Here is a 20,306-nt window from a genome sequence, read left to right as displayed (position 1 = left end):
AAAAAAAATTATTTGGGTTTAATAAAAAAATAAAAAAAAATAAAATTATAAAAAAAAAAAAAAAAAACCAACTGCTGAGCAACAAAACGGAATCATAAAACTTTTTGGCTTTCATACCATTCCATTTTCGCCTAACGCCCAGGTACCATTAAGATATTTTGATTTTTTTTTAAATTTTATTTTTTTTTTTTTTTTTTTATAATTTTATTTTTTTTTTTTTTCAATTTTAAAAAGTTATAAAAAAAATTTAAAACTCTCTTTTTTTTCCCTTTCATATTATTATATATAATTATTTTTAGAAAATGAAATTCTTATTTGTTTTAGCTTTAATTTTTGCTGTTTGCAGCGCTAACTTACAACAAGATGTTGATAGACTTGTTGATTACAGTGACTTATATTTAAATTTAACTTTACCATCAAAATCTATTTGTAGCTCTGCTGCTTCAAAAGCTTCACACTATGCTTCATGTGGTTGCCCATACGTTTGGGGTGGTACATCATGTGGTTGTGGTGGTAGTGGTGGTATGGATTGCAGTAAGTATCGATGAATAAATAATAGAAACCGATAAATTTTTTAAAATAATATTAATATTTTTAAAACTATTTTTAAATCAAAGGTGGTATTGTTTACACTTCATTCCGTGAAGCTGGTTGGTCAGGTATTACCAGAGTTACTACTACTCAATTCCAACAAGGTGTAAAATGCTCATCTTGTTCACCATCAAACCCAGGTGCTTGTCAACCAGGTGACCTCATTTTCTACTGTTTCAGTGGTTCAAACTGTCCAGATCACGTAACCATGGCCATCGGTGGTAGCAAAGCTGTTGAATGCCCAGAACCGTTAGTATTCAAATATAATAATAATGATATTCATTAAAATATATTATTTACTAATTTTTAATTATTTTTATTCAAAACAGAGGTCAGGATTGTCACATCATCACCCCATATGCCGAAAACTACTACGGTTGTAGATCAATGTGTTAAATTTAATTAATACATTAAATATAAATCGATTCAAAAATAAATTAATGGTTTATTATATAAATAAACCATATTAATAATTATTTTTTTTAAAAATATACATATAAAACATTTTTTTGGTTTCTGCCAAAAGAATAATTTTAGCACACAATTTTTGGTTTTTAGTTTTTTTTAAAACTATTGTATTATATAAATTTAGTTTTAAATTAAAAAACCACGGTTATACAATACTATTATTACAAATATTTATTATATTATTTTATTTAGTTAAATTTATTTTTAGCGAGAGTAAAATCGAAAATAACAGATGATTTTTTGTTTGAGAAAAATTGCCAATTGAAATGGGTTTCATTGAAGCTGGCCATACCAAAACCTTGATCAGAGTAACGATGACCACTACTCCAGATTGGTTGTTTTTGGAAATTATGTTGATCACCTTCGACATTTCCACCAGTGCCAACAGTGATGTGAACAGTTGCTTTTGGTTCTTCAAAGGTACCCATGGTTTGATTGTTATATACTGGTAAACTTAATTCAAATTCGTGAGCATGACCACCAAGGAATACATGTACATTATATTTATATAATAACTCTTCAAGTGATTCGACGTAAGCTCTCTTTAAAAGATCCTTTTCATTTTCACACCAGTTCCAAACTGTTGAACAATAGAATGGACGATGTGAATAGAGGACTAACCAGCCTTCTGGGTTTGATGCTCTGTATTTTTTTAAATCGTTTTCGATCCATTTATATTGTGATGAACCTTTTAACCAATCATGTTCAGATGAGAAACCAACAAAGTGAACACCGTTGTAATCAAATGAATACCATGAGTTACTATCTTTGTCGGTTGGCATTTGCCATGTTCTACGATAAAATGATAAATCGTAAAAAATATCATGATTACCTATAAATTATTAAAGAATGTTAATAATAAATTAATAAGATGAAAATCTATACATTAAATATAAATACATACCTGGGCAAACCATATAAGGTAAATGTGAGGTTAATGGATTAACCGAGTCTAAAAATAAGTTGTAAAGAGTTTGGTTACCATTAATATATGAACCTGCAGTTTCATCAGCGTAGGCAATATCACCTACATGGACAACAAAATCAAATTCTTCAGCACGTTTTAAAACATTAGCAACAGTATAGTTATCAGAATTTAAACCTGTACCGCCATAGCCCATATCGCCATAGAAAACAGCAGTAAATGGTTCGAATCCTGGGGATGTAATTAAACCAGTTGTAAAATTAAAAACTTCACTATAAACACCTTCTGATTTATCACCTACACAATAGAAATAAGTAGTAGATTCAGCAAGATTATTGAGAACAGCAGTAGTTGGATGACCGTGATAACCTATAGTATCATAATTATCAACTTGACCTAGAACTGCAAATGATGAATCTTTTTCTGGTGTAAACATTTCGGTACTATATAATGCGACTGGTGATTTCATTTTGTCTTTGGTCCACCATGTTACTCTGAATGAGTCTCTTTCTTTTGTAAAAGCTAATTTGATACTGAATGGTGTAATCTCTAAACCATTAATACCAATATTTAAAATGGTTAAAAATAATAAAATATATTTTATCATTTTTATTTTTATTTTTATATTTATATGTTTATATTAATATATTTATTTATTTTGTGGGTATAAACAAAAAAATTTATTTTGTTTGTGTCCTTTAAGATTGATTAAATTTTTTTTTTTTTTTAATATCCATTTTTTTTTTTTGATTTTTAATATGTAGGGAAAATGAAAAAAAACTTTATTATAAATTTAAAAAAATAAAATTAAATAAAATTTTTTTCGAGCAAATCCACAAACAACTGTTTTTTCCTACAGACACAGGTCTGGTTATCTTGCACAAATACAAAATTTCCTTTTATTTTTTTTTTTTAAAAACCGACAAAACCCAATAAAAAAATCTGTTTTTTTTTTTATATGCGCACCTAAATATAAAAATATTGATTATTTATTTACGTAAATATTATTTAGCACGAAAAGACTTTATTTTTTTTTTTTTCCGAATCGGAGTTATTTTAATGATGTAAATATATGGCGAAGAAAAAAAAAAAATATAAAAAAAAAAAATAACATGTCAAATATATGGCAATAAAAAAAATATAAAAAAAAAAGGAAATTTTTGCAGATCCTAAATTAATAGTTTTTGGTTTAATACCTTTTGAATAATAAAATGGTTTGGTTTTTTATTGAGTTTTTTTATTTAAAAAAAAAAAAAAATGTGTGGAAAAGTGAAGGAAAAAAAAAAAAAAAAAGAAAGAAAAAGAAAAAATAATCAATAATAATTGATTTATATTTTATGTTTGTTATTTGAGTTGTGGTATAATTAAAAGTGACCTTTTGTCATAGTAAATTCGTCCACTACGGTATTGTTAACATTTGCTATAAATTTATAACCTAGAGTTGTTGTATTGTAAAAAGTTAAATATCCAACACCAGTATCGAAAATTCTTTTGCCTGTGCTCCAACTTGGTTTTGGTTGCCATTGAGTTTCTTCCCCTTCAGCATCACCACCAGTACCAACAGTAATATGAACAGTAGCTTTTGGTTCTTCAAAAGTACCTAAATTTTGACTCTTATATACTGGATAGGTGTATTCTTCGGCATGTTGATGGCCTGAGATGTAGAGATCAACATTGTATTTGAATAATAAATTTTCTAATAAGTTAAAAGCTTTTTTTAGGAAGTCTGTTTTAACACCTTTTTCAATTTGATCTTCGATTTGCATTTCATCAAAACCTGATGGACTATCTTCGCACCAACCCCAAACAGCAGAGCAATAAAATGGACGGTGTGAATAAACCACAAGCCAACCTTCTGGGTTTTCTTGACGATATTTTCTTAAATCTTTTTCTAACCATTCATATTGTGGTGATAGTGGAAAGAAGTCATGTTCTGATGAGAAACCAACAAAGTGTACACCATTGTAGTCAAATGAATACCATGTATCACCTTCATTGTCAGCTGGCATTTGCCATGTTCTACTGTAGACTGAAAGGTCGTAAAATATATCATGGTTACCTAATTATAATAAATAGTTAAATTAGTATTATAATGTATATTTTAAGTTTTATTTTATCTCTTACCTGGACAGGTCATATATGGTTTCATTGAGGTTAATGGATTAACAGAATCTAAAAACAAGTTCCAAACAGTTTGATTACCACTAATACGGCTATCATGAGTTAGATCGGCATAGGCAATATCACCAACATGAACAATGAAGTCGTATTCATCAGAACGTTTTAAAACATTAGCAACGGTATAGAAATCAGAGTTGAGACCCTGACCACCATAGCCCATATCACCATAGAAAACAGCAGTAAATGGATGAAGATTATCATTAGCGGTATAGCCAGTTGTAAAGTTGTATATTTGACTATAAACATTTGCTGCTTTATCACCAACACAATAATAATATGTGGTTTTTTGAGATAACCCATTAATTGTGGCTGTAGTTGGATAACCTTTAAAGCCTAAAGTATCATATTGAAAAATTTGAGCTTGAACCGAAAGTACTGAATCTTTTTCTGGTGCAAACATTTCAGTGTTAAATAATACGACTGGGTTAACCATTTTATCTATGGTGTACCATGTTACTTTCATTTGATCTATAGATTTGGTGAATGATAATTTAACACTATGAGATGTTGCATCACCCTTTACATAAATATTAAAAATATTTAATAAAATTATTATTAAAACTATATTTTTCATTTTCTATATTTTATATTATTTTATTATTGATAGACAAAAAAAAAAAAAAAAAAAAAAACAATATATAAAAAAATAATAAGATAGAAAAAAAATAAAAAATAAAAAAAAAATAAATTTGTTGGGATATTTTTTTTTTTTTTTTTTTTTTGGTTTGCCAAATCCGCTTCGGAATAAAGCCAAGAGGCACTTAAAAAAAAATATTAAAAATATAAATATAATATAATTTTATATAAAATTTTTAAAAAATAATGATGTTTTATTTATTTTAGTTTATTAGGAAAATAAAATTGAAATAAAAATTGAAATTAATAAAATTAATACTGGTGATAATTGATAAATAGAATTTGAATTATTTGTTATTATATTATTATAATATTGTTTTTCTGTTGGTAATGGTTGGCCATAATAGCCTGGTCTATTAATTGGTGGTATATTTTTTTCATTTGAAGCATCATGCATAAAATAGTAGATAGTTCTTTCATTACCTTGTTCTAAATGTTCCGATATATTTAAATTTAATTTATCATTTTTTAAAATGATACGTTCATTAAATATATCATAAAGAATTGATGAATTTGATTTATTTGAAAAGAATAGACAATTTTGATTTGATGCGAATTGGTGCTGAATTAAATGAGTTAATTTCATATTATTTGTAAATAAAAACTGTTGTTCTTCAGTTGTAATGTTGTATTTATATACTATTAAACTATTATTTGAAGGATGATTACCACATATTAATATTGAATCATTATATCCTAATATTCCAATAATATCAGTATAATTTAATATTGGTACTTTGATTTGATTTAATCGAATTAAATTGATTGAAAATTTGTAACACTCGTAGCCAATTTCATAACGTTCAATACATTCAAATTTATTCATACCAACATTTACTTGACCATTTACATCCAATAAATAATAATAATGAATATTTAAATTTATATCTGTTGCTGTGAATGAATTTTCTAAATTTGTTTTATTGATACTATTTGAGGTATTTTGAATTAAATAATAACTATCTTTCCACATTTCTGGATTAACAACAATTAAGTTATTATTTTTATCTAATGATAAACATGCAAATTTATAATATCCATAAAATACTGTAACCTTAGTTATGTTTTTTGTGAGCTTTGTTATTTTTTAACCTCCAAAATTTCATTTAAAAACAAAAATGTATTAGAAGGGACATTTTTAACAAGTATGCCATGTACAATAGTAGTATTAAAAACAACTATTACACCCACAGTTGCAATGATCATCACTAAATTATTATTATAAATAAATAAATAAAAAATAAAAATTTTAGATAATAAAAGAATATAATTTATATTAATATAATATTATTGTTTTTATAAATATTTAAATTAATTAAATTTTTAAATTATTTTTAAAATAATGATGAGATCATTTTAAAAATTAATAATTAAATTTTTTTTAAAAGGAACCTTTAGTTAAAGTGAATTCGTCGATAATGGTGTTGTTGACATTTGCAACAAATTTATAGCCCAGACTGGTAGAGTTATAGAATGTTAACATTGCGAATCCGGGTGAAACGGTTCTTTCACCACCAGCCCAGGTTGGTCTTGATTGCCAGCCTGCAATAGAGCCATCAGCGTTACCACCAGTACCAACAGTGATGTGAACTGTTGCTTTTGGTTCGTCGAAAGAGCCTGTGTTTTTACCTTTGTAGACTGGAACAGAGTATTCCTCGGCATGTTGGTGACCAGCTAAATAGAGGTCAACATTATATTGATATAATAAATCTTCGATCAAGTTAAATGTTTCTTTGCCAAGACTATCATTGTGATGAGTTATACTATCTGATGGAGTATCATCACACCAATCCCAAATTGCAGAACAATAGAATGGTCTGTGTGAATATGCTACAAGCCAGCCATCTGGGTTGCTTTGACGATATGTCTTTAATTCATTTTCTAACCATGCAAATTGTGGTGATAATGGTGTATAGTCATGTTCAGATGAAAAACCAACAAAATGAACACCATTATAATCGAATGAATACCATGTATCACTATCTTTATCGGTTGGCATTTGCCATGTTCTTGAATAAACTGATAAATCATCATAAAATAAATCATGATTACCTGTATACAATATTAATATAGTTAAAAATTAGTAATGGATACTAAAAACATGTTATAATTAAAAGGACTTACCTGGACAGGTCATATATGGTAGATGTGTAGCTAATGGAGTAATTGATTCTAAGAAACCATTCCAAATAGTTTGATTGCCTGTAAGTTCAGTACTTGCACCTAAATCAGCATAAGCAATATCTCCGACATGAATAATAAAGCTAATATCATCTCTTGATAAAACATTGTTTATTGTTGGAAAATCAGATTGTAAACCGACCCCACCAAAACCCATATCTCCATAAAATGCAAGTGTGAATGATTCGAATTGTCCAATATTACTTGTAATACCAGTTGTAAAATTATAAATTTGACTATATACACCAACGGATTTATCACCTACACAATAATAATAAGTGGTAAAATCTGAAAGTCCTTCAATAACAGCAGTGTTTGGATGACCTACAAAATTTGAATCCTCTGATTTATATGAAATTACTTCTCCTTGTACAGCTAATGATGAATCTTTTTCTGGTGAAAATAATTGAGTGTTATACAATATAACGGGTGCTTCTGATATATCTTCAGTATACCATGTTATTCTAATTTGATCAATTGATTGAGAAAATGCAATTTTTATACTCTGTGGTGTAACATTCCCATCGCTATAAACCACACCTAATAAAATATTTAATACTATAAAAATTATAAAATATTTCATTTTATAATATAAATAACAGATATTAGTTTTTTATTTAAATACACAATAAAAAATGGTTAAAAAAATTTAAAAAAAAATTAATTTATAAAAATAATTTTATTTTATTTTAAAAAAATTAAAAAAACAAAAAACGGTATCCGTGACACTTGAATATTTACTAAGATAATTTATAATTTCAAAACAACATTACTTGTTAATATATCTTTAAAAAACTTAATAATACCATTATAATAATAAATCGCACCACACACTAATTTTAATTTTTTTTTTTTTTTTTAATTTTTTTTTTTTAATTTTTACCCCCCTTATTTACTTTAATTTCATATTTCTATAAATAAAAAAAAAACAAAATGTAATAATAAATAAAAAGAAATAAAAAAAATAAATAATGGTAATAATTAGTTGCAGTATTTATAATAAATAAAAATAAATAGTAAAAATTTTATTTTTTTTAGATTTTTTTTTATTTTTTTTTTGTTTTTTTTTTAAAAAATAAAAAAATCTAAAAAATAAAAGTAATTCAATTTTTTAATTTTAAAAATGAAACAAATACAAGTAATATTATTTTTTGTATTCATAATATATAGTGTTTCAATCTATGCACAGTCATCAACTGGTATTATGCCATGGATGGGTTTGGAAAGAACTAATGAAGATATAGCATCAGATTTACAACAAATTTTGTCATTAGGAAAAATGATTGATACAGTATCATTTGAGAGATTTAATTTAGGCCCAAATTCAACATTGATTATTAATAACCTTACTGATGTTCAATATCCCCTTCAAAGTTCAGGATTAAAAACATTACCAATGGTATTTTTTTATAATATTTATATTAAAATTCAAATTTCAAATTTCAAAATTCAAAATTCAAATAAATAATATTTAATTTCTTTTATTTTTGTTTTTTTTCTTCAGGTATCTACATGTTGTCCATGGGGTCGTCCAGAGGTTATTCAATATGCACGTCAATTAATTAATAATCCACAACCATTTATTGATGCAGCAGTTCAACAAGCTTTATTGGAAGGTTTTGATGGATGGAATATCGATATTGAACCAGTTGGTGGAACACCAGAGGATGCTGTAGGTTATGCAAACTTTATTAATCAATTTGCCAACGAATTACACAAAAACGGAAAAACATTGACAGTTTGTGCAGCAACTTATGACCCATTTTGGAATCTTACTTTATTAGGTCAAACCAATGTAGATAAAATTTTTACAATGTCAACTTATGCAGGTTCATATTCTGGATTTTCAAATGCATTGCAATTTGCAGTAAACTCGATTCCATTATCAAAATTAGCTGTTGGTGTTATGACTGTCGATGCCAATAACAATCCTTTTACAGATCCAGAGTTACAACAACGTTTCGAATTATTAAAAACCTATAATATTCAATATTTGGGTATTTGGGATGCACCTATTCCATCTAGCTGGATACCCTATCTTAAACAATTTTTATCAAATCAACAAAACTATATTTAAAAATATCCTAATTTATAAGTTCACGTGTTTCAATATTTATTTTTATTTAGGCATATTAGGTTCCAAATTTAGAAAATAAAAAAAAAAAGTTAATAATTGTCCGATTTCAAATATAATATAATATAACCTCATACACCCACATACACAAATACACCCCACCAAATCATTTCGTATTTGAAATTATTTTTTTTTTGATTTTTTTAATTTAATTTTTATTTTTTTTAAAATTTTATTTTTTTTATTTCCCCTATTTTTTATTTTAATTATTTAAATATTTTATAGGACACACAATTCATACTTTTATTTTATATTTTTATATTTATTTTTTTATATATAATTTATTGTTTTTATTTTTTTTTTATATATTTTGTTTTTTTATTATATTTTGTGTGCTAATAAATTATTTATAATACCTTTCTTTTTTAAAAAATGGGGAAAAAATCAGTTTATAAAAGTAATGATGATGATATCGAAAGTCAATCGTTATTAGAATCATATGATGATAAAAAAGAAAGAAAACAACAGAGTGTTTCAGATCAAGAATATGGTATGAAAAATGCAAATAGAGAGTTTATACTACCAAAGAAAAAGACAATTAACGAGGAAGAGGAGGAAGAAGAAGAGGATATTAAGGAGACAGTGTTTTTTAATTATCAATTAGATAAAACCAAAAGAAAATCAATTAGAACTTTTATTCAAATCATTTCACTTGTAGTATTACTTGGTTATATTATATCGATCAATGCATTGTATTTTAGTACTCCTGCTAGAAGTATAATATTTTATCCAACAAATACTACAAGTAATTCAAATTCAGGTAGTGCCGGTACATTAACAAGCTCAGAAATGGAAAGTCAAATTGCAAATAGCTTCAACATGTCCTATTTTTATTATTATTCTTCTTTTGATATTTTGTTACTATCATATTTCTTGTCATTGTTTTGGTTATTATTAATATTTTCAGATAATTATATATATCACGTTGTTTCCTATATAATTTCAATAATAGCATTGGCATATACTAGTACAAAAGCGTATTTCACGGTAACCAATATTACAAAATTAGAACAATCAATTAGAAATGCTACTAGCACTACTACATTCGATATTCCAACCAACAGTCCAATTTTCGAAAGTTCAATAGCTAGAGAGATCACCATCGTATTGGTTTTGGTGGGTATCCCATTGATTGTGATATTTTTATTACTCCACATTATAACCATTCAATTAAGCTATAGAAGTAGTCGTAGAAGAGCCCAAAGAGAAAAAGAGTTTTTTGATCAAGAGAATGAGAAAAAGAGATTGAATAAAAAAGTTACTGTTAAACACTCGAATCTCAAAAGACTTATACAGTTATCAAGACCAGAGCTTCCTATAATATTGTCAGCTATGGTTGCTTTGGTAATTAGCTCGCTTACATCCCTTGCTATGCCATATATGTTTGGTCAAATCGTCGAGGTAATTGCAACTACTCATGACTTTAATGCTTTAAATAGAGCTACCCTATCAATTGTTATTATTTTTATCATTGGTTCAGTGGCTACTCTTATCCGTTCATGGTTATTCTATCTAGCTGGCCAAAAGTTTGTTGCACGTATCAGAAGAAATTTATTTGCTGCTATTGTCACCCAAGAGGTTGCATTCTTTGATCAAAATAGAACTGGTGAATTAGTATCTAGATTATCAAGCGATTCACAAGTCATTCAAAACAGTGTTACTGTTAATGTATCAATGCTATTCCGTTATACAATTCAAATCATTGGTGGAATCATTTTATTGTTTATTACAAATTGGAAATTAACCTTATTAATGTTATCAATTGTACCAGTTTTAGCTATTGCAACAGGTATGTATAATATATCATTATTATATATTATTATTTATATTTTTTTTATACTAATCTTTTTTATATAAAGTATTTTATGGTAAAAAAATCAAACAATTAGGTAAACAATTCCAAGACGAATTGGCTAAATCATCTACTACAGGTGAAGAAGTATTATCAAATATTAGAGTTGTACGTTCTTTTAGTAAAGAGCAAAAGTTTATTGACCTATATTCAAAAGATATTAATGGTAGCTATTTAGTTGGTAAATCTTTAGCCGTTGCTACTGGTGTATTTAGTGGAATTGTATTTTTGGTAGCCCAATTAGCTATTGCATTAATAGTTTGGTATGGTGCTGTACAGGTACTTAAAGGTTCACTAAGCACTGGTAGTCTTACAAGTTTCCTTTTATATACTTTAAGTTTAGCAATGGCTTTGGCCTTCGTTAGTAGTTTAATGACCGATTTCTTAAGAGCAATTGGTTCATCTGATAGAATCTTTGAATTGTTCGATAGAGTACCAGCCATTCCAACATCAGGTGGTAAAGTACTAGATAACGCTGTTGGTGAACTCGAGCTTAAAGATGTCGAGTTCTCTTATCCATCACGTCCAAATGAAAGAATATTAAAAGGTATCAATTTGAAATTAAAAACTGGTAGAGTCACAAGTCTTGTAGGTCCAAGTGGTCAAGGTAAATCAACAATCTTATCAATGGTAGAAAGATTCTATGACCCAGATAATGGCACAATTACATTGGATGGTGTTGATATTAAAGAGTTGGATCCAGTTTGGTATAGAGGTATTATAGGTTATGTTAGTCAAGAGCCAGTATTGTTTGCATGCTCCATTAAAGAGAATATTATGTTTGGAAACCCAAATGCAACAATGGAACAGGTTATCGATGCAGCAAAGAAAGCTAATGCACATTCGTTCATTGAAGAGTTTGAACATGGTTATGATACCTTGCTTAATGAAAGAGGTATATCATTGTCTGGTGGTCAAAAACAACGTATTGCAATTGCAAGAGCATTAATTCTAGATCCAAAGGTATTGTTATTAGATGAAAGTACTAGTGCTTTGGATGCAGTTTCAGAAAAATTAGTTCAAGAGGCTATCGATAGGTTAATGTTTAATAGAACAGTAGTAGTAATCGCTCATCGTTTATCAACAGTTATTAATTCAGATGTCATTGTTGTTATAGATAAAGGTGAAATTAAAGAATCTGGTACACATCAAGAGCTATTATCAAATCCAGATGGTATTTATCACAATTTAGTTAAAAGACAATTATCTACAAATTAATATATAAAAAAAAATTCCCCGCGTTAAATTTAAGCAACAATTAAAATATAAATAAGTTATTTATTTTTTAATAAATAATAAAAGTTTAAATAAACTAAAATTTATTATCATTTTTTTTTTGGTAATTTATTTATTTAAGAAAAAAAAAAAGGTTATATTTATTATCTTCATTTTATTAACAATCTTTTTCAAAAATTATTGAATAGTAGCTGTAAAGATTATTGATCGGAATTATTTTATTTGTTTTTAGGTAAGTTAAAAACTTAATTTTAAAAACTTTATATAGTAAATCTTTTTTTCTTTGGTCGCCTGGTAAAAATGATTTTATTGTAGGTTCACTTGCAACATTGATATATTTAAATAGTAGCTCTGCTTTATCTAGATCGCTAAGCTCTACATTGTGGAAAGTTTGTACATTTTGATCTATTGATACCAATTTTAAACCTTCTTGCTTTTCTACCATATCAATGACCTGATAGATCTCTGATTTTTTATAAAAATTGATAGGTAACATCATTTTTTCTACCACTTCTTTAGGAACCAAATTATCTTTAACCATTAGATACCAAACATCCTTCATTAATTTGAAATATTGGTAAACAGTGTTTTCTTCTGGTGATAGGTCTTCATTTTCATTCATAATAGTAATAATGAAAATACCACCATTTTTTAATTCTTTAGCTCTACTTGAAAAATTATTGAAAAGACATTCTAAGCAGTGTTTTGTGTATTCTGGAGTTCTTTCTCGATAGATCATTAATAGTGAATCTGGGTTTTTATAAAACTCTTCATTATATGAGGACCAATGAGAGGCTGAAAATGAAAATATATAATCAATGGAATTCGATGGTACCACTTGATTATAAAATGTTTTTCCTATACCATAATAATAAATCTGATTGGATAGTTTTAAATAACTTTGGGAATTTTGACTAATTTCATTAAATAATCTACTGAAATCATTAGATGGTAAATCTTCGTGGTACACTTCAAAGCATTGTTTAGGATTTTGCTTTAAAATATTTGATATAATAATATTTAAAGGAGTTATTGAGTTTCTACCATGAGAAGAGCCAATATCCAGTATTCTAACAGGGCTATCATTATTGTTTTTAATTAGAAATTTACCATTTTTTATATTTTCTATCATAATACAAATTGATTTTTCAATTAATTTTGAATTGTTTTTAATTGTTTCTAATTGTATTTTTGAGAATTCATTATATTTTGATTGCATTCTAAAAAAAATTTTTTTTTAATATAAGTAAATAAAATAAAATAAATAAAAAAATAATTATAATAATAATAACAAATTTAAAAATAAAAAACTTTTATAAAAAAAATAAAAAATTAAAATAATAAATAAAATGTTTGAATTAAAAATATTTTTTTTATTTATTTTATTTATTTTATTTAATTAATAAAAACAATTTTATTTACAATCCTATTATGATCGATAGTATAATTTCAACCTATTATTTATTTTTAAAATTAATAAAAAGTGGGGGGAGATGGGGTTTGTAAAATATATGATTTTTTTTTTTTCACTAAAGATATTAATATTTTAATTCCTACCAAGATATGATTAAATGAAATTTGAGTAAATTTAAGTATTAGAAGATTAATATAATAAATAATTACAAAAAATATTTTAAATTTTAAATTAAAAAATAATAAAAGGATTGAGGTTAAAAGTAAAAGATATTAAAATATTTTTAACCTAAAAAAAAATAAAATAACCAATTTTTTGAAATTACAATATGTCAACTGTCATGAAAGGGTTAGTATAAACTAATTAAATAATATATATTATATATTTATAACTTTTTAATATTATAATAATTTTTATTAATAAAAAAGTTTTTAAATTTTTAACTTATTAGGTTTTTTATTTTTATTAAATTAAAATTTACATGATATAAATTATATATTATATAGTTTAAAAAAACAATTGTATGTTTAATAAAAAATAATTTAAAAAAAATAAAAATAAAATATAAAAAATAATTTCTACATTGGAATACCCAATTATTTATTATATTTAAAAAACATTAATTTTAATAAAATTTTACTGAGAATAACTCCAAAAAAATTTTGATAGATTTTAAATTGATTAATGAATATTTTCATAAATTAAATCTACATTTTTTTCCTTTTCTTTCAAATTAATTTTTATCTAAAAATTATTGTTAATCAAGTCAAGATCCATTTAAATTAAGTTCTTAAAAAATTCCCTCACCTCTAATAGTGTATTGATTATAATATTTTTCAAACAAAAATAACAATAAAAAAAAAAAATTTAAAACTAAAATAATCATTGAATATTTAATTTTTTTTTATTGTTGTTTAATCAAGATTAGTTATAATTTTGTTGCTATTTTTTTTTCTTCTTGGAATTATTAAATGTATTCTATACTTTTCACAAAAAAAAAATAAAAAAACAATTCCCTAAAATGATTAAAAACTATATTTTTTTATTTTTTTTTTATTTTTTTTTTTTGTATATATTAAAATATCTTAAAGTAAAAATTAAGATTGAAAAAATTAAAACAAATTAAATCTAATTGTAACACCCTTGTTCTTACAATCACTCATATTAATTTTATAATATAAAAATGGTATAAAATAAAAATTAAAAATCAATTTATTATAAGCAGGTAAAAAAAATATTTACAAAAACTCCAACAACGCCACCAACTCCACAACATTGGCACTAATTTTAAAAATATTAATTAATCAATTCACCCACACACCGCCACCACCACCACCTCTATCACCCACATTAACACAAAAACACACCCACATACATTCTATTATAATAATTTTTATTATTATTATTGTTATTTTTATCCATCATCAATAATTTTTATAAAAAGAACTATAAATAAAAATAATTAATCCTAAATCATACAATAATCATTATCCTTTATTAATAGTTTATTTTTTTATAATAAAATAAAATAAAAATAAAAATAAAATAAAAAAAAAAAAAAAAAAAATAGAAAAAAAAAAAAAAAAAAAAATTTCGTTAAGAAAAAAGGTTTAACTATTATGGTTTGTGTGATGGAGCGTGAGCGTGTTTGTGTGAAAGTGTGGGTTTATTTGGGGATATGTTTAAAAATAGTGAGTGTGTGTTATAAAGAAAAATGGTGGTAGAGTGTGTACTTACAGATGATGTAATTTATTTTTGGATATTTTTATATGTGTGTCAACATTTTTTATTAAATGTACAAAATATATTTTATTAATATATATAAGTACCCATTCTAAAGATGTTTATTACATTTTTTAACTATTTGAGAAATTATATATAAAAGTATTGATTAATATGTTGAGTGTAAGAAGTGTGTGTATGTGGAGTATTTTTAATTATAAAATAACAAGAAATTTTTTAAAAAAATAAAATAAAAAAAAAAAAAATAATAAAAAAAAAAAAAATAAATCGACTGAATTTAAAATTTTATTTTATTATTTTATAATATATATTTTTATTTTCCAAACAACACTTTTTAAAAAAACAAAAGATTTAAAATATAATTATTTTTTACTGAAGCGTTATAGTTTTATATATATATATATATATATATATTTTTTAAAATCAATATGGATATACTAAATTTTTTCTTACTTTTAATAATAGTCTATTTAATACACTCATCCGTAAATATTTTAAAAGGTTTTTTACACTTTAATAAAAGAGAAAAGTCTGATTGACTTTTTCACTTTTCGTTTGCCTATTGCAAAAAGTTTTTATTTGTTTTTATTTGTTTTATAAAACTATAAATATTCTAATATCTATAATTTATTTAAAGTATGTAAAGTTTAGATCAATACATCCAAATCAGTTATCAGGTCCTATTCCAATTCCCTTCTTGGGCAATCTTCATCAATTAGGAAAGCTTCCTCATAGAACCTTTATGAGTTTACAAAAGATCTATGGACCAATATTCCGTTTATATTTCGGGGATACCTATACAGTTGTTGTTTGTTCTTTAGACATTGCCAAAGAAATTTATATTGATAAATTTGATAACTTTTCAGATAGATCAGCCACTACAGTAAGTATTTAAAACTCCAGTACTGTTTTCTAAATAATCACTAATGAACTTTTTTTATTATAGACTTTTGAATTGCACTCCTCAAATTTTAGTGGAATTTCATCAGGTAATGGTGAATATTGGAAAAAGAATAAAATTGTAGTTTCAAAAGCATTAAGAAGAATTAATTTGAATGAACTTGGTGTATATAATTTCTTAGAATTACAAGTCAATCAATTATTAAATATTATTAATAAAGATTATAAAAATAAAAAACAATTCCCCATTAGAACATTCACACAAAAATATTCAATTTCGACAATGTTTAAATATGTATTCAGTGAAGAATTAAACCTTGATGACAATGAAATGTCAAACATCAATAATATTGCAAAACCCATAGATAAAATATTCAAAGAATTGGGTACTGGAAAATTAGGAGATTATATCAACTTATTTAAACCATTCTTTTATTACTATTCAAAGTATACAGATAAACACTTTTATAATGTAAAGGAACAAGTCAAGAAAAGATACCATGAACATTTATCAAACTTTAATTCTAAAAAGTAAGTATACTCTTTATTTATATAGTATATTATAATAAATAACTAATATTTTAATCACTTCATTAGACATAGGGATTTAATTGATTATTTAATCGAAGAATTTGGAAGTGATGAAAAAAAAATAGATATTGTTATTCAAATTATTTTTGATGTTTTATTAGCAGGTATTGAAACCACTGCCCTTGCCATTGAATTAGCTACTATGATCCTTGTAAATAACCCAGAGGTACAAGAAAAAGTATATGATGAATTAAGATCTGTAGTTGGACCAAATCGTAATAGAGTTTATTTAACTGATAAATCCAAAACACTTTATACCAATGCAATGATCAAAGAAAACTTTAGAACTCATGTAAGTATTATTAGATTTATTTTTAAAAAACTAAAAAAAACTAACGTATATTAAAAAAACTTCATAGCCATCAGGTCCTTTTGGTATCCCAAGAGTAGCAAAAGAAAACTGTTATGTTGGTGATAGTTATTTTGTTCCTAAAGGTGCACAAATAATTGTAAACTTTTTCTCACTTAGTTACAATGAAGATATATATAAAAACTGTGAACAATATGACCCAAATAGATTTTTAAACTCCACTGCCCATATCTCAAATGAAGAATATTATACATTTGGTTTAGGTCCTAGAGCTTGTTTAGGATTGCATTTAGCCATAGATGAATATTACTTATTTATTACAAATTTAATTTTAAATTATAAAATTTCCTCAGTAGATGGTAATAAAATAAATTATGATGAGAGTAAGTGTAAATTATAAATATTAAAAAATTGCCAATTTAAAACCAACACTAATAATTGTATTTTTTTCATTAAACAATAGATTATGGTTTAACTTTAAAACCAACTGAATTTAATTTAGTTTTAGAACCAAGAAATTAAATTAATCAATATTTGCTTTATTATTGTAAATTTTGTAAATTTATTTAAATATTAAAAAGCGAAATACTCTGTATTATTACATTTATTTTATAAAAAAAATTAAAAAATAAAAATATAAATAAAATAAAATATATCATATTAATTAAAATAATTGTTTATTTGTTCTTTTAATTTATTGTATAGTAAATGTTGATCCACTATATTAAAATCCCTAACTATTGAAGAGTATTTCTTCATAAACACTCTATCATTTAATATTGGGTTTATATCTTGAATAAATAAATACTCGATTGATTTTGGCAGTGATCTAATTTCTGGATTATGTTTACCTTTGATGATTATAACTTGGATTGAAGATAAAATATCTGATGTAAAAAACCAACCTAGGTCTCTAGAGCTTGCTAAATTAAAGTTAATTTCTAATAACAGTAATGATGCTGGAAAAGGTGACGATGCTTCTTGTGTGCATGATGACAACTGTGACGGTATGCTATTAATAGAGTCTAAAAATAATTGTGAAAAATAGTCATCTAATTTTAATGATTTTAAATTTGATAAATGTTTTAAATTAAAATCAAATAATTTCTGAAAAGATGAGTTGTTAAGTTCACTGGTTGTTTTTATTAATCTATTTGACCCAAATTTTCCAATTTCTAAATTTTCGATTGGGGTAGGTATTTCTGAAATTAAATTAGTTTCTTCAATTTTGAGTATGAGTGATTTTAAATTTGTAAATCTATGAAATAGTTGATTGTTTTCGTATATATTAATATATTGATTTTCATTAGTATCTTCTTCCTCATATAAATTTAATCTATCATTATTATTTCTGGTGTAAACTTTTGTTATTATTATAGATAACGATTCGATATTTTGTGGCTTTTCAAAATTACTTGATAAATGCGAGAGTGTACCTTCAAAATCTGTAATGGATCCTGGGAAACCTTTTGTACCGCTTGCTGAATCTGTTGATAATAATAAATTGTAGGGAAGTTTTAAAACTGTTAAAGATGGTGGCAATAAACTGATACTAATGACTTGGAGTGGGCCTGCTGTACATGTCATAGCTAGTGTAGTAAGTGTTGGGGGTCTTCTTTTTTTAATATCTATCGATGAGCTAATATTACAGTCGAAATGTATTAACAATGTTCGCAAACTATTTTTTTCTTTTATAGTTGGGTTGTTTATGGTTATTTTCTTTAATGAATTTACAAGATTTTTTTTGAAAAAGAACTGATAATAAGATAAGCAATATATCATTCTGATTGACTCGACAGACTTTGGGATGCAATCTAAAATATCTGGTTCGAACATAATTTGATTATAGCTCCTTCCTTTAAACTCCAACTCTTTAAGAGACTTTGGCAAATAAATGGTTGTAAATCTATAATTGCTTTGGATTGATAAGACTTTTAAATTTTGCCCTGGTAACATTCCTTTTGAAATTGGACATTTAAATTGACAATTGAGAGCCAAATATTGTAAAAACACAGCATTTGATAAGTGTTTACCGGATAACAGAGGCTCATTAAATTGACCCAAATCCAATGATACAATATTATAAAATGGGCTACTAAATATCTCTACTAATCTATTACTACTACCAAATAATTTTGTAAATATTGAACTTGGTGATAAATCTAGTGTCCTAATTTCCAATCCCTCAAGGTTTAACTCCCTAACTGACAGTGGCAGTTCTAACTCGTTGATGTGAATTGATATAGCATCATTTCTAAACCAAATGCTATATATACTATTCCCAATTGCATTTATAAAGCTATTTTCTGTACTGCCCCCCAACCCATTACTTGTACCCAATAATTTCATAAATTTAATTAACTTTTCTTTACTGTAGATATAATTTAATACTATATTTTTGCAACTTGGTGTTTCTTTGACAAACTGGACTGCTGATTCTATTGAATAGTAGAATTGTTGCTCCTGTTGCTCTATGCTACAATTACTATAGTATTCTTGTTTTTGAAATTGTTGTTCTAGTATAAAATTTATATTTTTTTTTCTCCAGTCATTATTTAAATCACGAAAAAAAATTATTTTATTTCTTAAAATTTTATTTTCCCATATTAATCCAAATTTTTTACTGCATTTATTACTATTGTCCCCATTGTTATTATTATTATTATTATTACTGCTGTTGTTTTTATTGTTATTATTATTAATGCTATTCATTTAAACCTTTTCCATTGCGGGAAAATTAAAAACTTTTTTTTTTTTTTTTTTTTTTTTAAAAAAAAAATAAAAAAATTTTATTTTTTTTTAAATTACACACAAATTTTTTTTTTTTTTAAAATTAATTCATAAATTTATCCGAATCATTCAGTTATAGAATATTTCGTTATTTCAACAGATAACTCTCCGTATATATATATATGTGTGTGTGTGTGACCCAATTTTAAACAACCTATAAGTTTAACAAAAAAACAGTTTGATGATAATATTAAAGATTTAAAACAAAAAATAAAGAATGGAGGTTCAATTCGCAAATAATTGTAAATAATTTCAATCCAAATTTTGAAGTATTATGGATGATTTGAAACAAAAGAATTTGGTACAATGTGTTTCATTCCAAAAGGAAATAAGTAAAAAAGATCAAAAAGAAAA

At 25.1% G+C, this 20,306-nt stretch overlaps 10 protein-coding genes across 10 annotated transcripts; 4 read left to right on the top strand and 6 right to left on the bottom strand.

Moving 5' to 3' along the window:
• Nucleotides 1-302: 302 nt before the first annotated feature.
• Nucleotides 303-987, top strand: DICPUDRAFT_28130 (uncharacterized protein; the record flags this gene model as incomplete). The annotated part of the gene is made up of 3 exons (XM_003284697.1): nt 303-534; nt 618-840; nt 921-987. The coding sequence occupies 3 exons, from the start codon at nt 303-305 to the stop codon at nt 985-987; spliced, it is 522 nt and encodes a 173-aa protein (XP_003284745.1).
• A 260-nt stretch (nt 988-1,247) lies between these two features.
• DICPUDRAFT_148535 (uncharacterized protein) lies at nt 1,248-2,591 on the bottom strand (the record flags this gene model as incomplete). The annotated part of the gene is made up of 2 exons (XM_003284670.1): nt 1,248-1,891; nt 1,964-2,591. 2 exons carry the CDS (start codon nt 2,589-2,591, stop codon nt 1,248-1,250), a joined length of 1,272 nt encoding a protein of 423 aa, XP_003284718.1.
• Nucleotides 2,592-3,348: 757 nt separating this feature from the next.
• Nucleotides 3,349-4,739, bottom strand: DICPUDRAFT_28115 (uncharacterized protein; the record flags this gene model as incomplete). Its single annotated transcript, XM_003284669.1, has 3 exons — nt 3,349-3,722; nt 3,771-4,043; nt 4,109-4,739. 3 exons carry the CDS (start codon nt 4,737-4,739, stop codon nt 3,349-3,351), a joined length of 1,278 nt encoding a protein of 425 aa, XP_003284717.1.
• A 273-nt stretch (nt 4,740-5,012) lies between these two features.
• DICPUDRAFT_148533 (uncharacterized protein) lies at nt 5,013-5,774 on the bottom strand (the record flags this gene model as incomplete). Its single annotated transcript, XM_003284668.1, has 1 exon — nt 5,013-5,774. The coding sequence occupies one exon, from the start codon at nt 5,772-5,774 to the stop codon at nt 5,013-5,015; it is 762 nt and encodes a 253-aa protein (XP_003284716.1).
• Nucleotides 5,775-6,182: 408 nt separating this feature from the next.
• DICPUDRAFT_86395 (uncharacterized protein) lies at nt 6,183-7,565 on the bottom strand (the record flags this gene model as incomplete). The annotated part of the gene is made up of 2 exons (XM_003284667.1): nt 6,183-6,853; nt 6,926-7,565. The coding sequence occupies 2 exons, from the start codon at nt 7,563-7,565 to the stop codon at nt 6,183-6,185; spliced, it is 1,311 nt and encodes a 436-aa protein (XP_003284715.1).
• A 540-nt stretch (nt 7,566-8,105) lies between these two features.
• DICPUDRAFT_148531 (uncharacterized protein) lies at nt 8,106-9,059 on the top strand (the record flags this gene model as incomplete). Its single annotated transcript, XM_003284696.1, has 2 exons — nt 8,106-8,381; nt 8,487-9,059. The coding sequence occupies 2 exons, from the start codon at nt 8,106-8,108 to the stop codon at nt 9,057-9,059; spliced, it is 849 nt and encodes a 282-aa protein (XP_003284744.1).
• A 429-nt stretch (nt 9,060-9,488) lies between these two features.
• Nucleotides 9,489-12,186, top strand: ABCB1 (uncharacterized protein; the record flags this gene model as incomplete). The annotated part of the gene is made up of 2 exons (XM_003284695.1): nt 9,489-10,905; nt 10,976-12,186. The coding sequence occupies 2 exons, from the start codon at nt 9,489-9,491 to the stop codon at nt 12,184-12,186; spliced, it is 2,628 nt and encodes an 875-aa protein (XP_003284743.1).
• A 175-nt stretch (nt 12,187-12,361) lies between these two features.
• On the bottom strand, nt 12,362-15,040 carry DICPUDRAFT_75678 (uncharacterized protein; the record flags this gene model as incomplete). The annotated part of the gene is made up of 2 exons (XM_003284666.1): nt 12,362-13,424; nt 14,994-15,040. The coding sequence occupies 2 exons, from the start codon at nt 15,038-15,040 to the stop codon at nt 12,362-12,364; spliced, it is 1,110 nt and encodes a 369-aa protein (XP_003284714.1).
• A 749-nt stretch (nt 15,041-15,789) lies between these two features.
• Nucleotides 15,790-17,828, top strand: DICPUDRAFT_45676 (uncharacterized protein; the record flags this gene model as incomplete). The annotated part of the gene is made up of 6 exons (XM_003284694.1): nt 15,790-15,846; nt 15,999-16,244; nt 16,308-16,792; nt 16,859-17,144; nt 17,212-17,545; nt 17,626-17,828. The coding sequence occupies 6 exons, from the start codon at nt 15,790-15,792 to the stop codon at nt 17,682-17,684; spliced, it is 1,467 nt and encodes a 488-aa protein (XP_003284742.1). The 3' UTR covers nt 17,685-17,828.
• On the bottom strand, nt 17,823-19,874 carry DICPUDRAFT_148527 (uncharacterized protein; the record flags this gene model as incomplete). The annotated part of the gene is made up of 1 exon (XM_003284665.1): nt 17,823-19,874. One exon carries the CDS (start codon nt 19,872-19,874, stop codon nt 17,823-17,825), a length of 2,052 nt encoding a protein of 683 aa, XP_003284713.1.
• Between the last annotated feature and the right edge of the window lie 432 nt (nt 19,875-20,306).

This window comes from Dictyostelium purpureum, assembly GCF_000190715.1.
Source record: "Dictyostelium purpureum unplaced genomic scaffold DICPUscaffold_30, whole genome shotgun sequence".
NCBI lineage: Eukaryota > Evosea > Eumycetozoa > Dictyosteliales > Dictyosteliaceae > Dictyostelium > Dictyostelium purpureum.
Note: the sequence above shows the minus strand (reverse complement) of the source record. Positions and strands in the feature narration are given on the sequence as shown.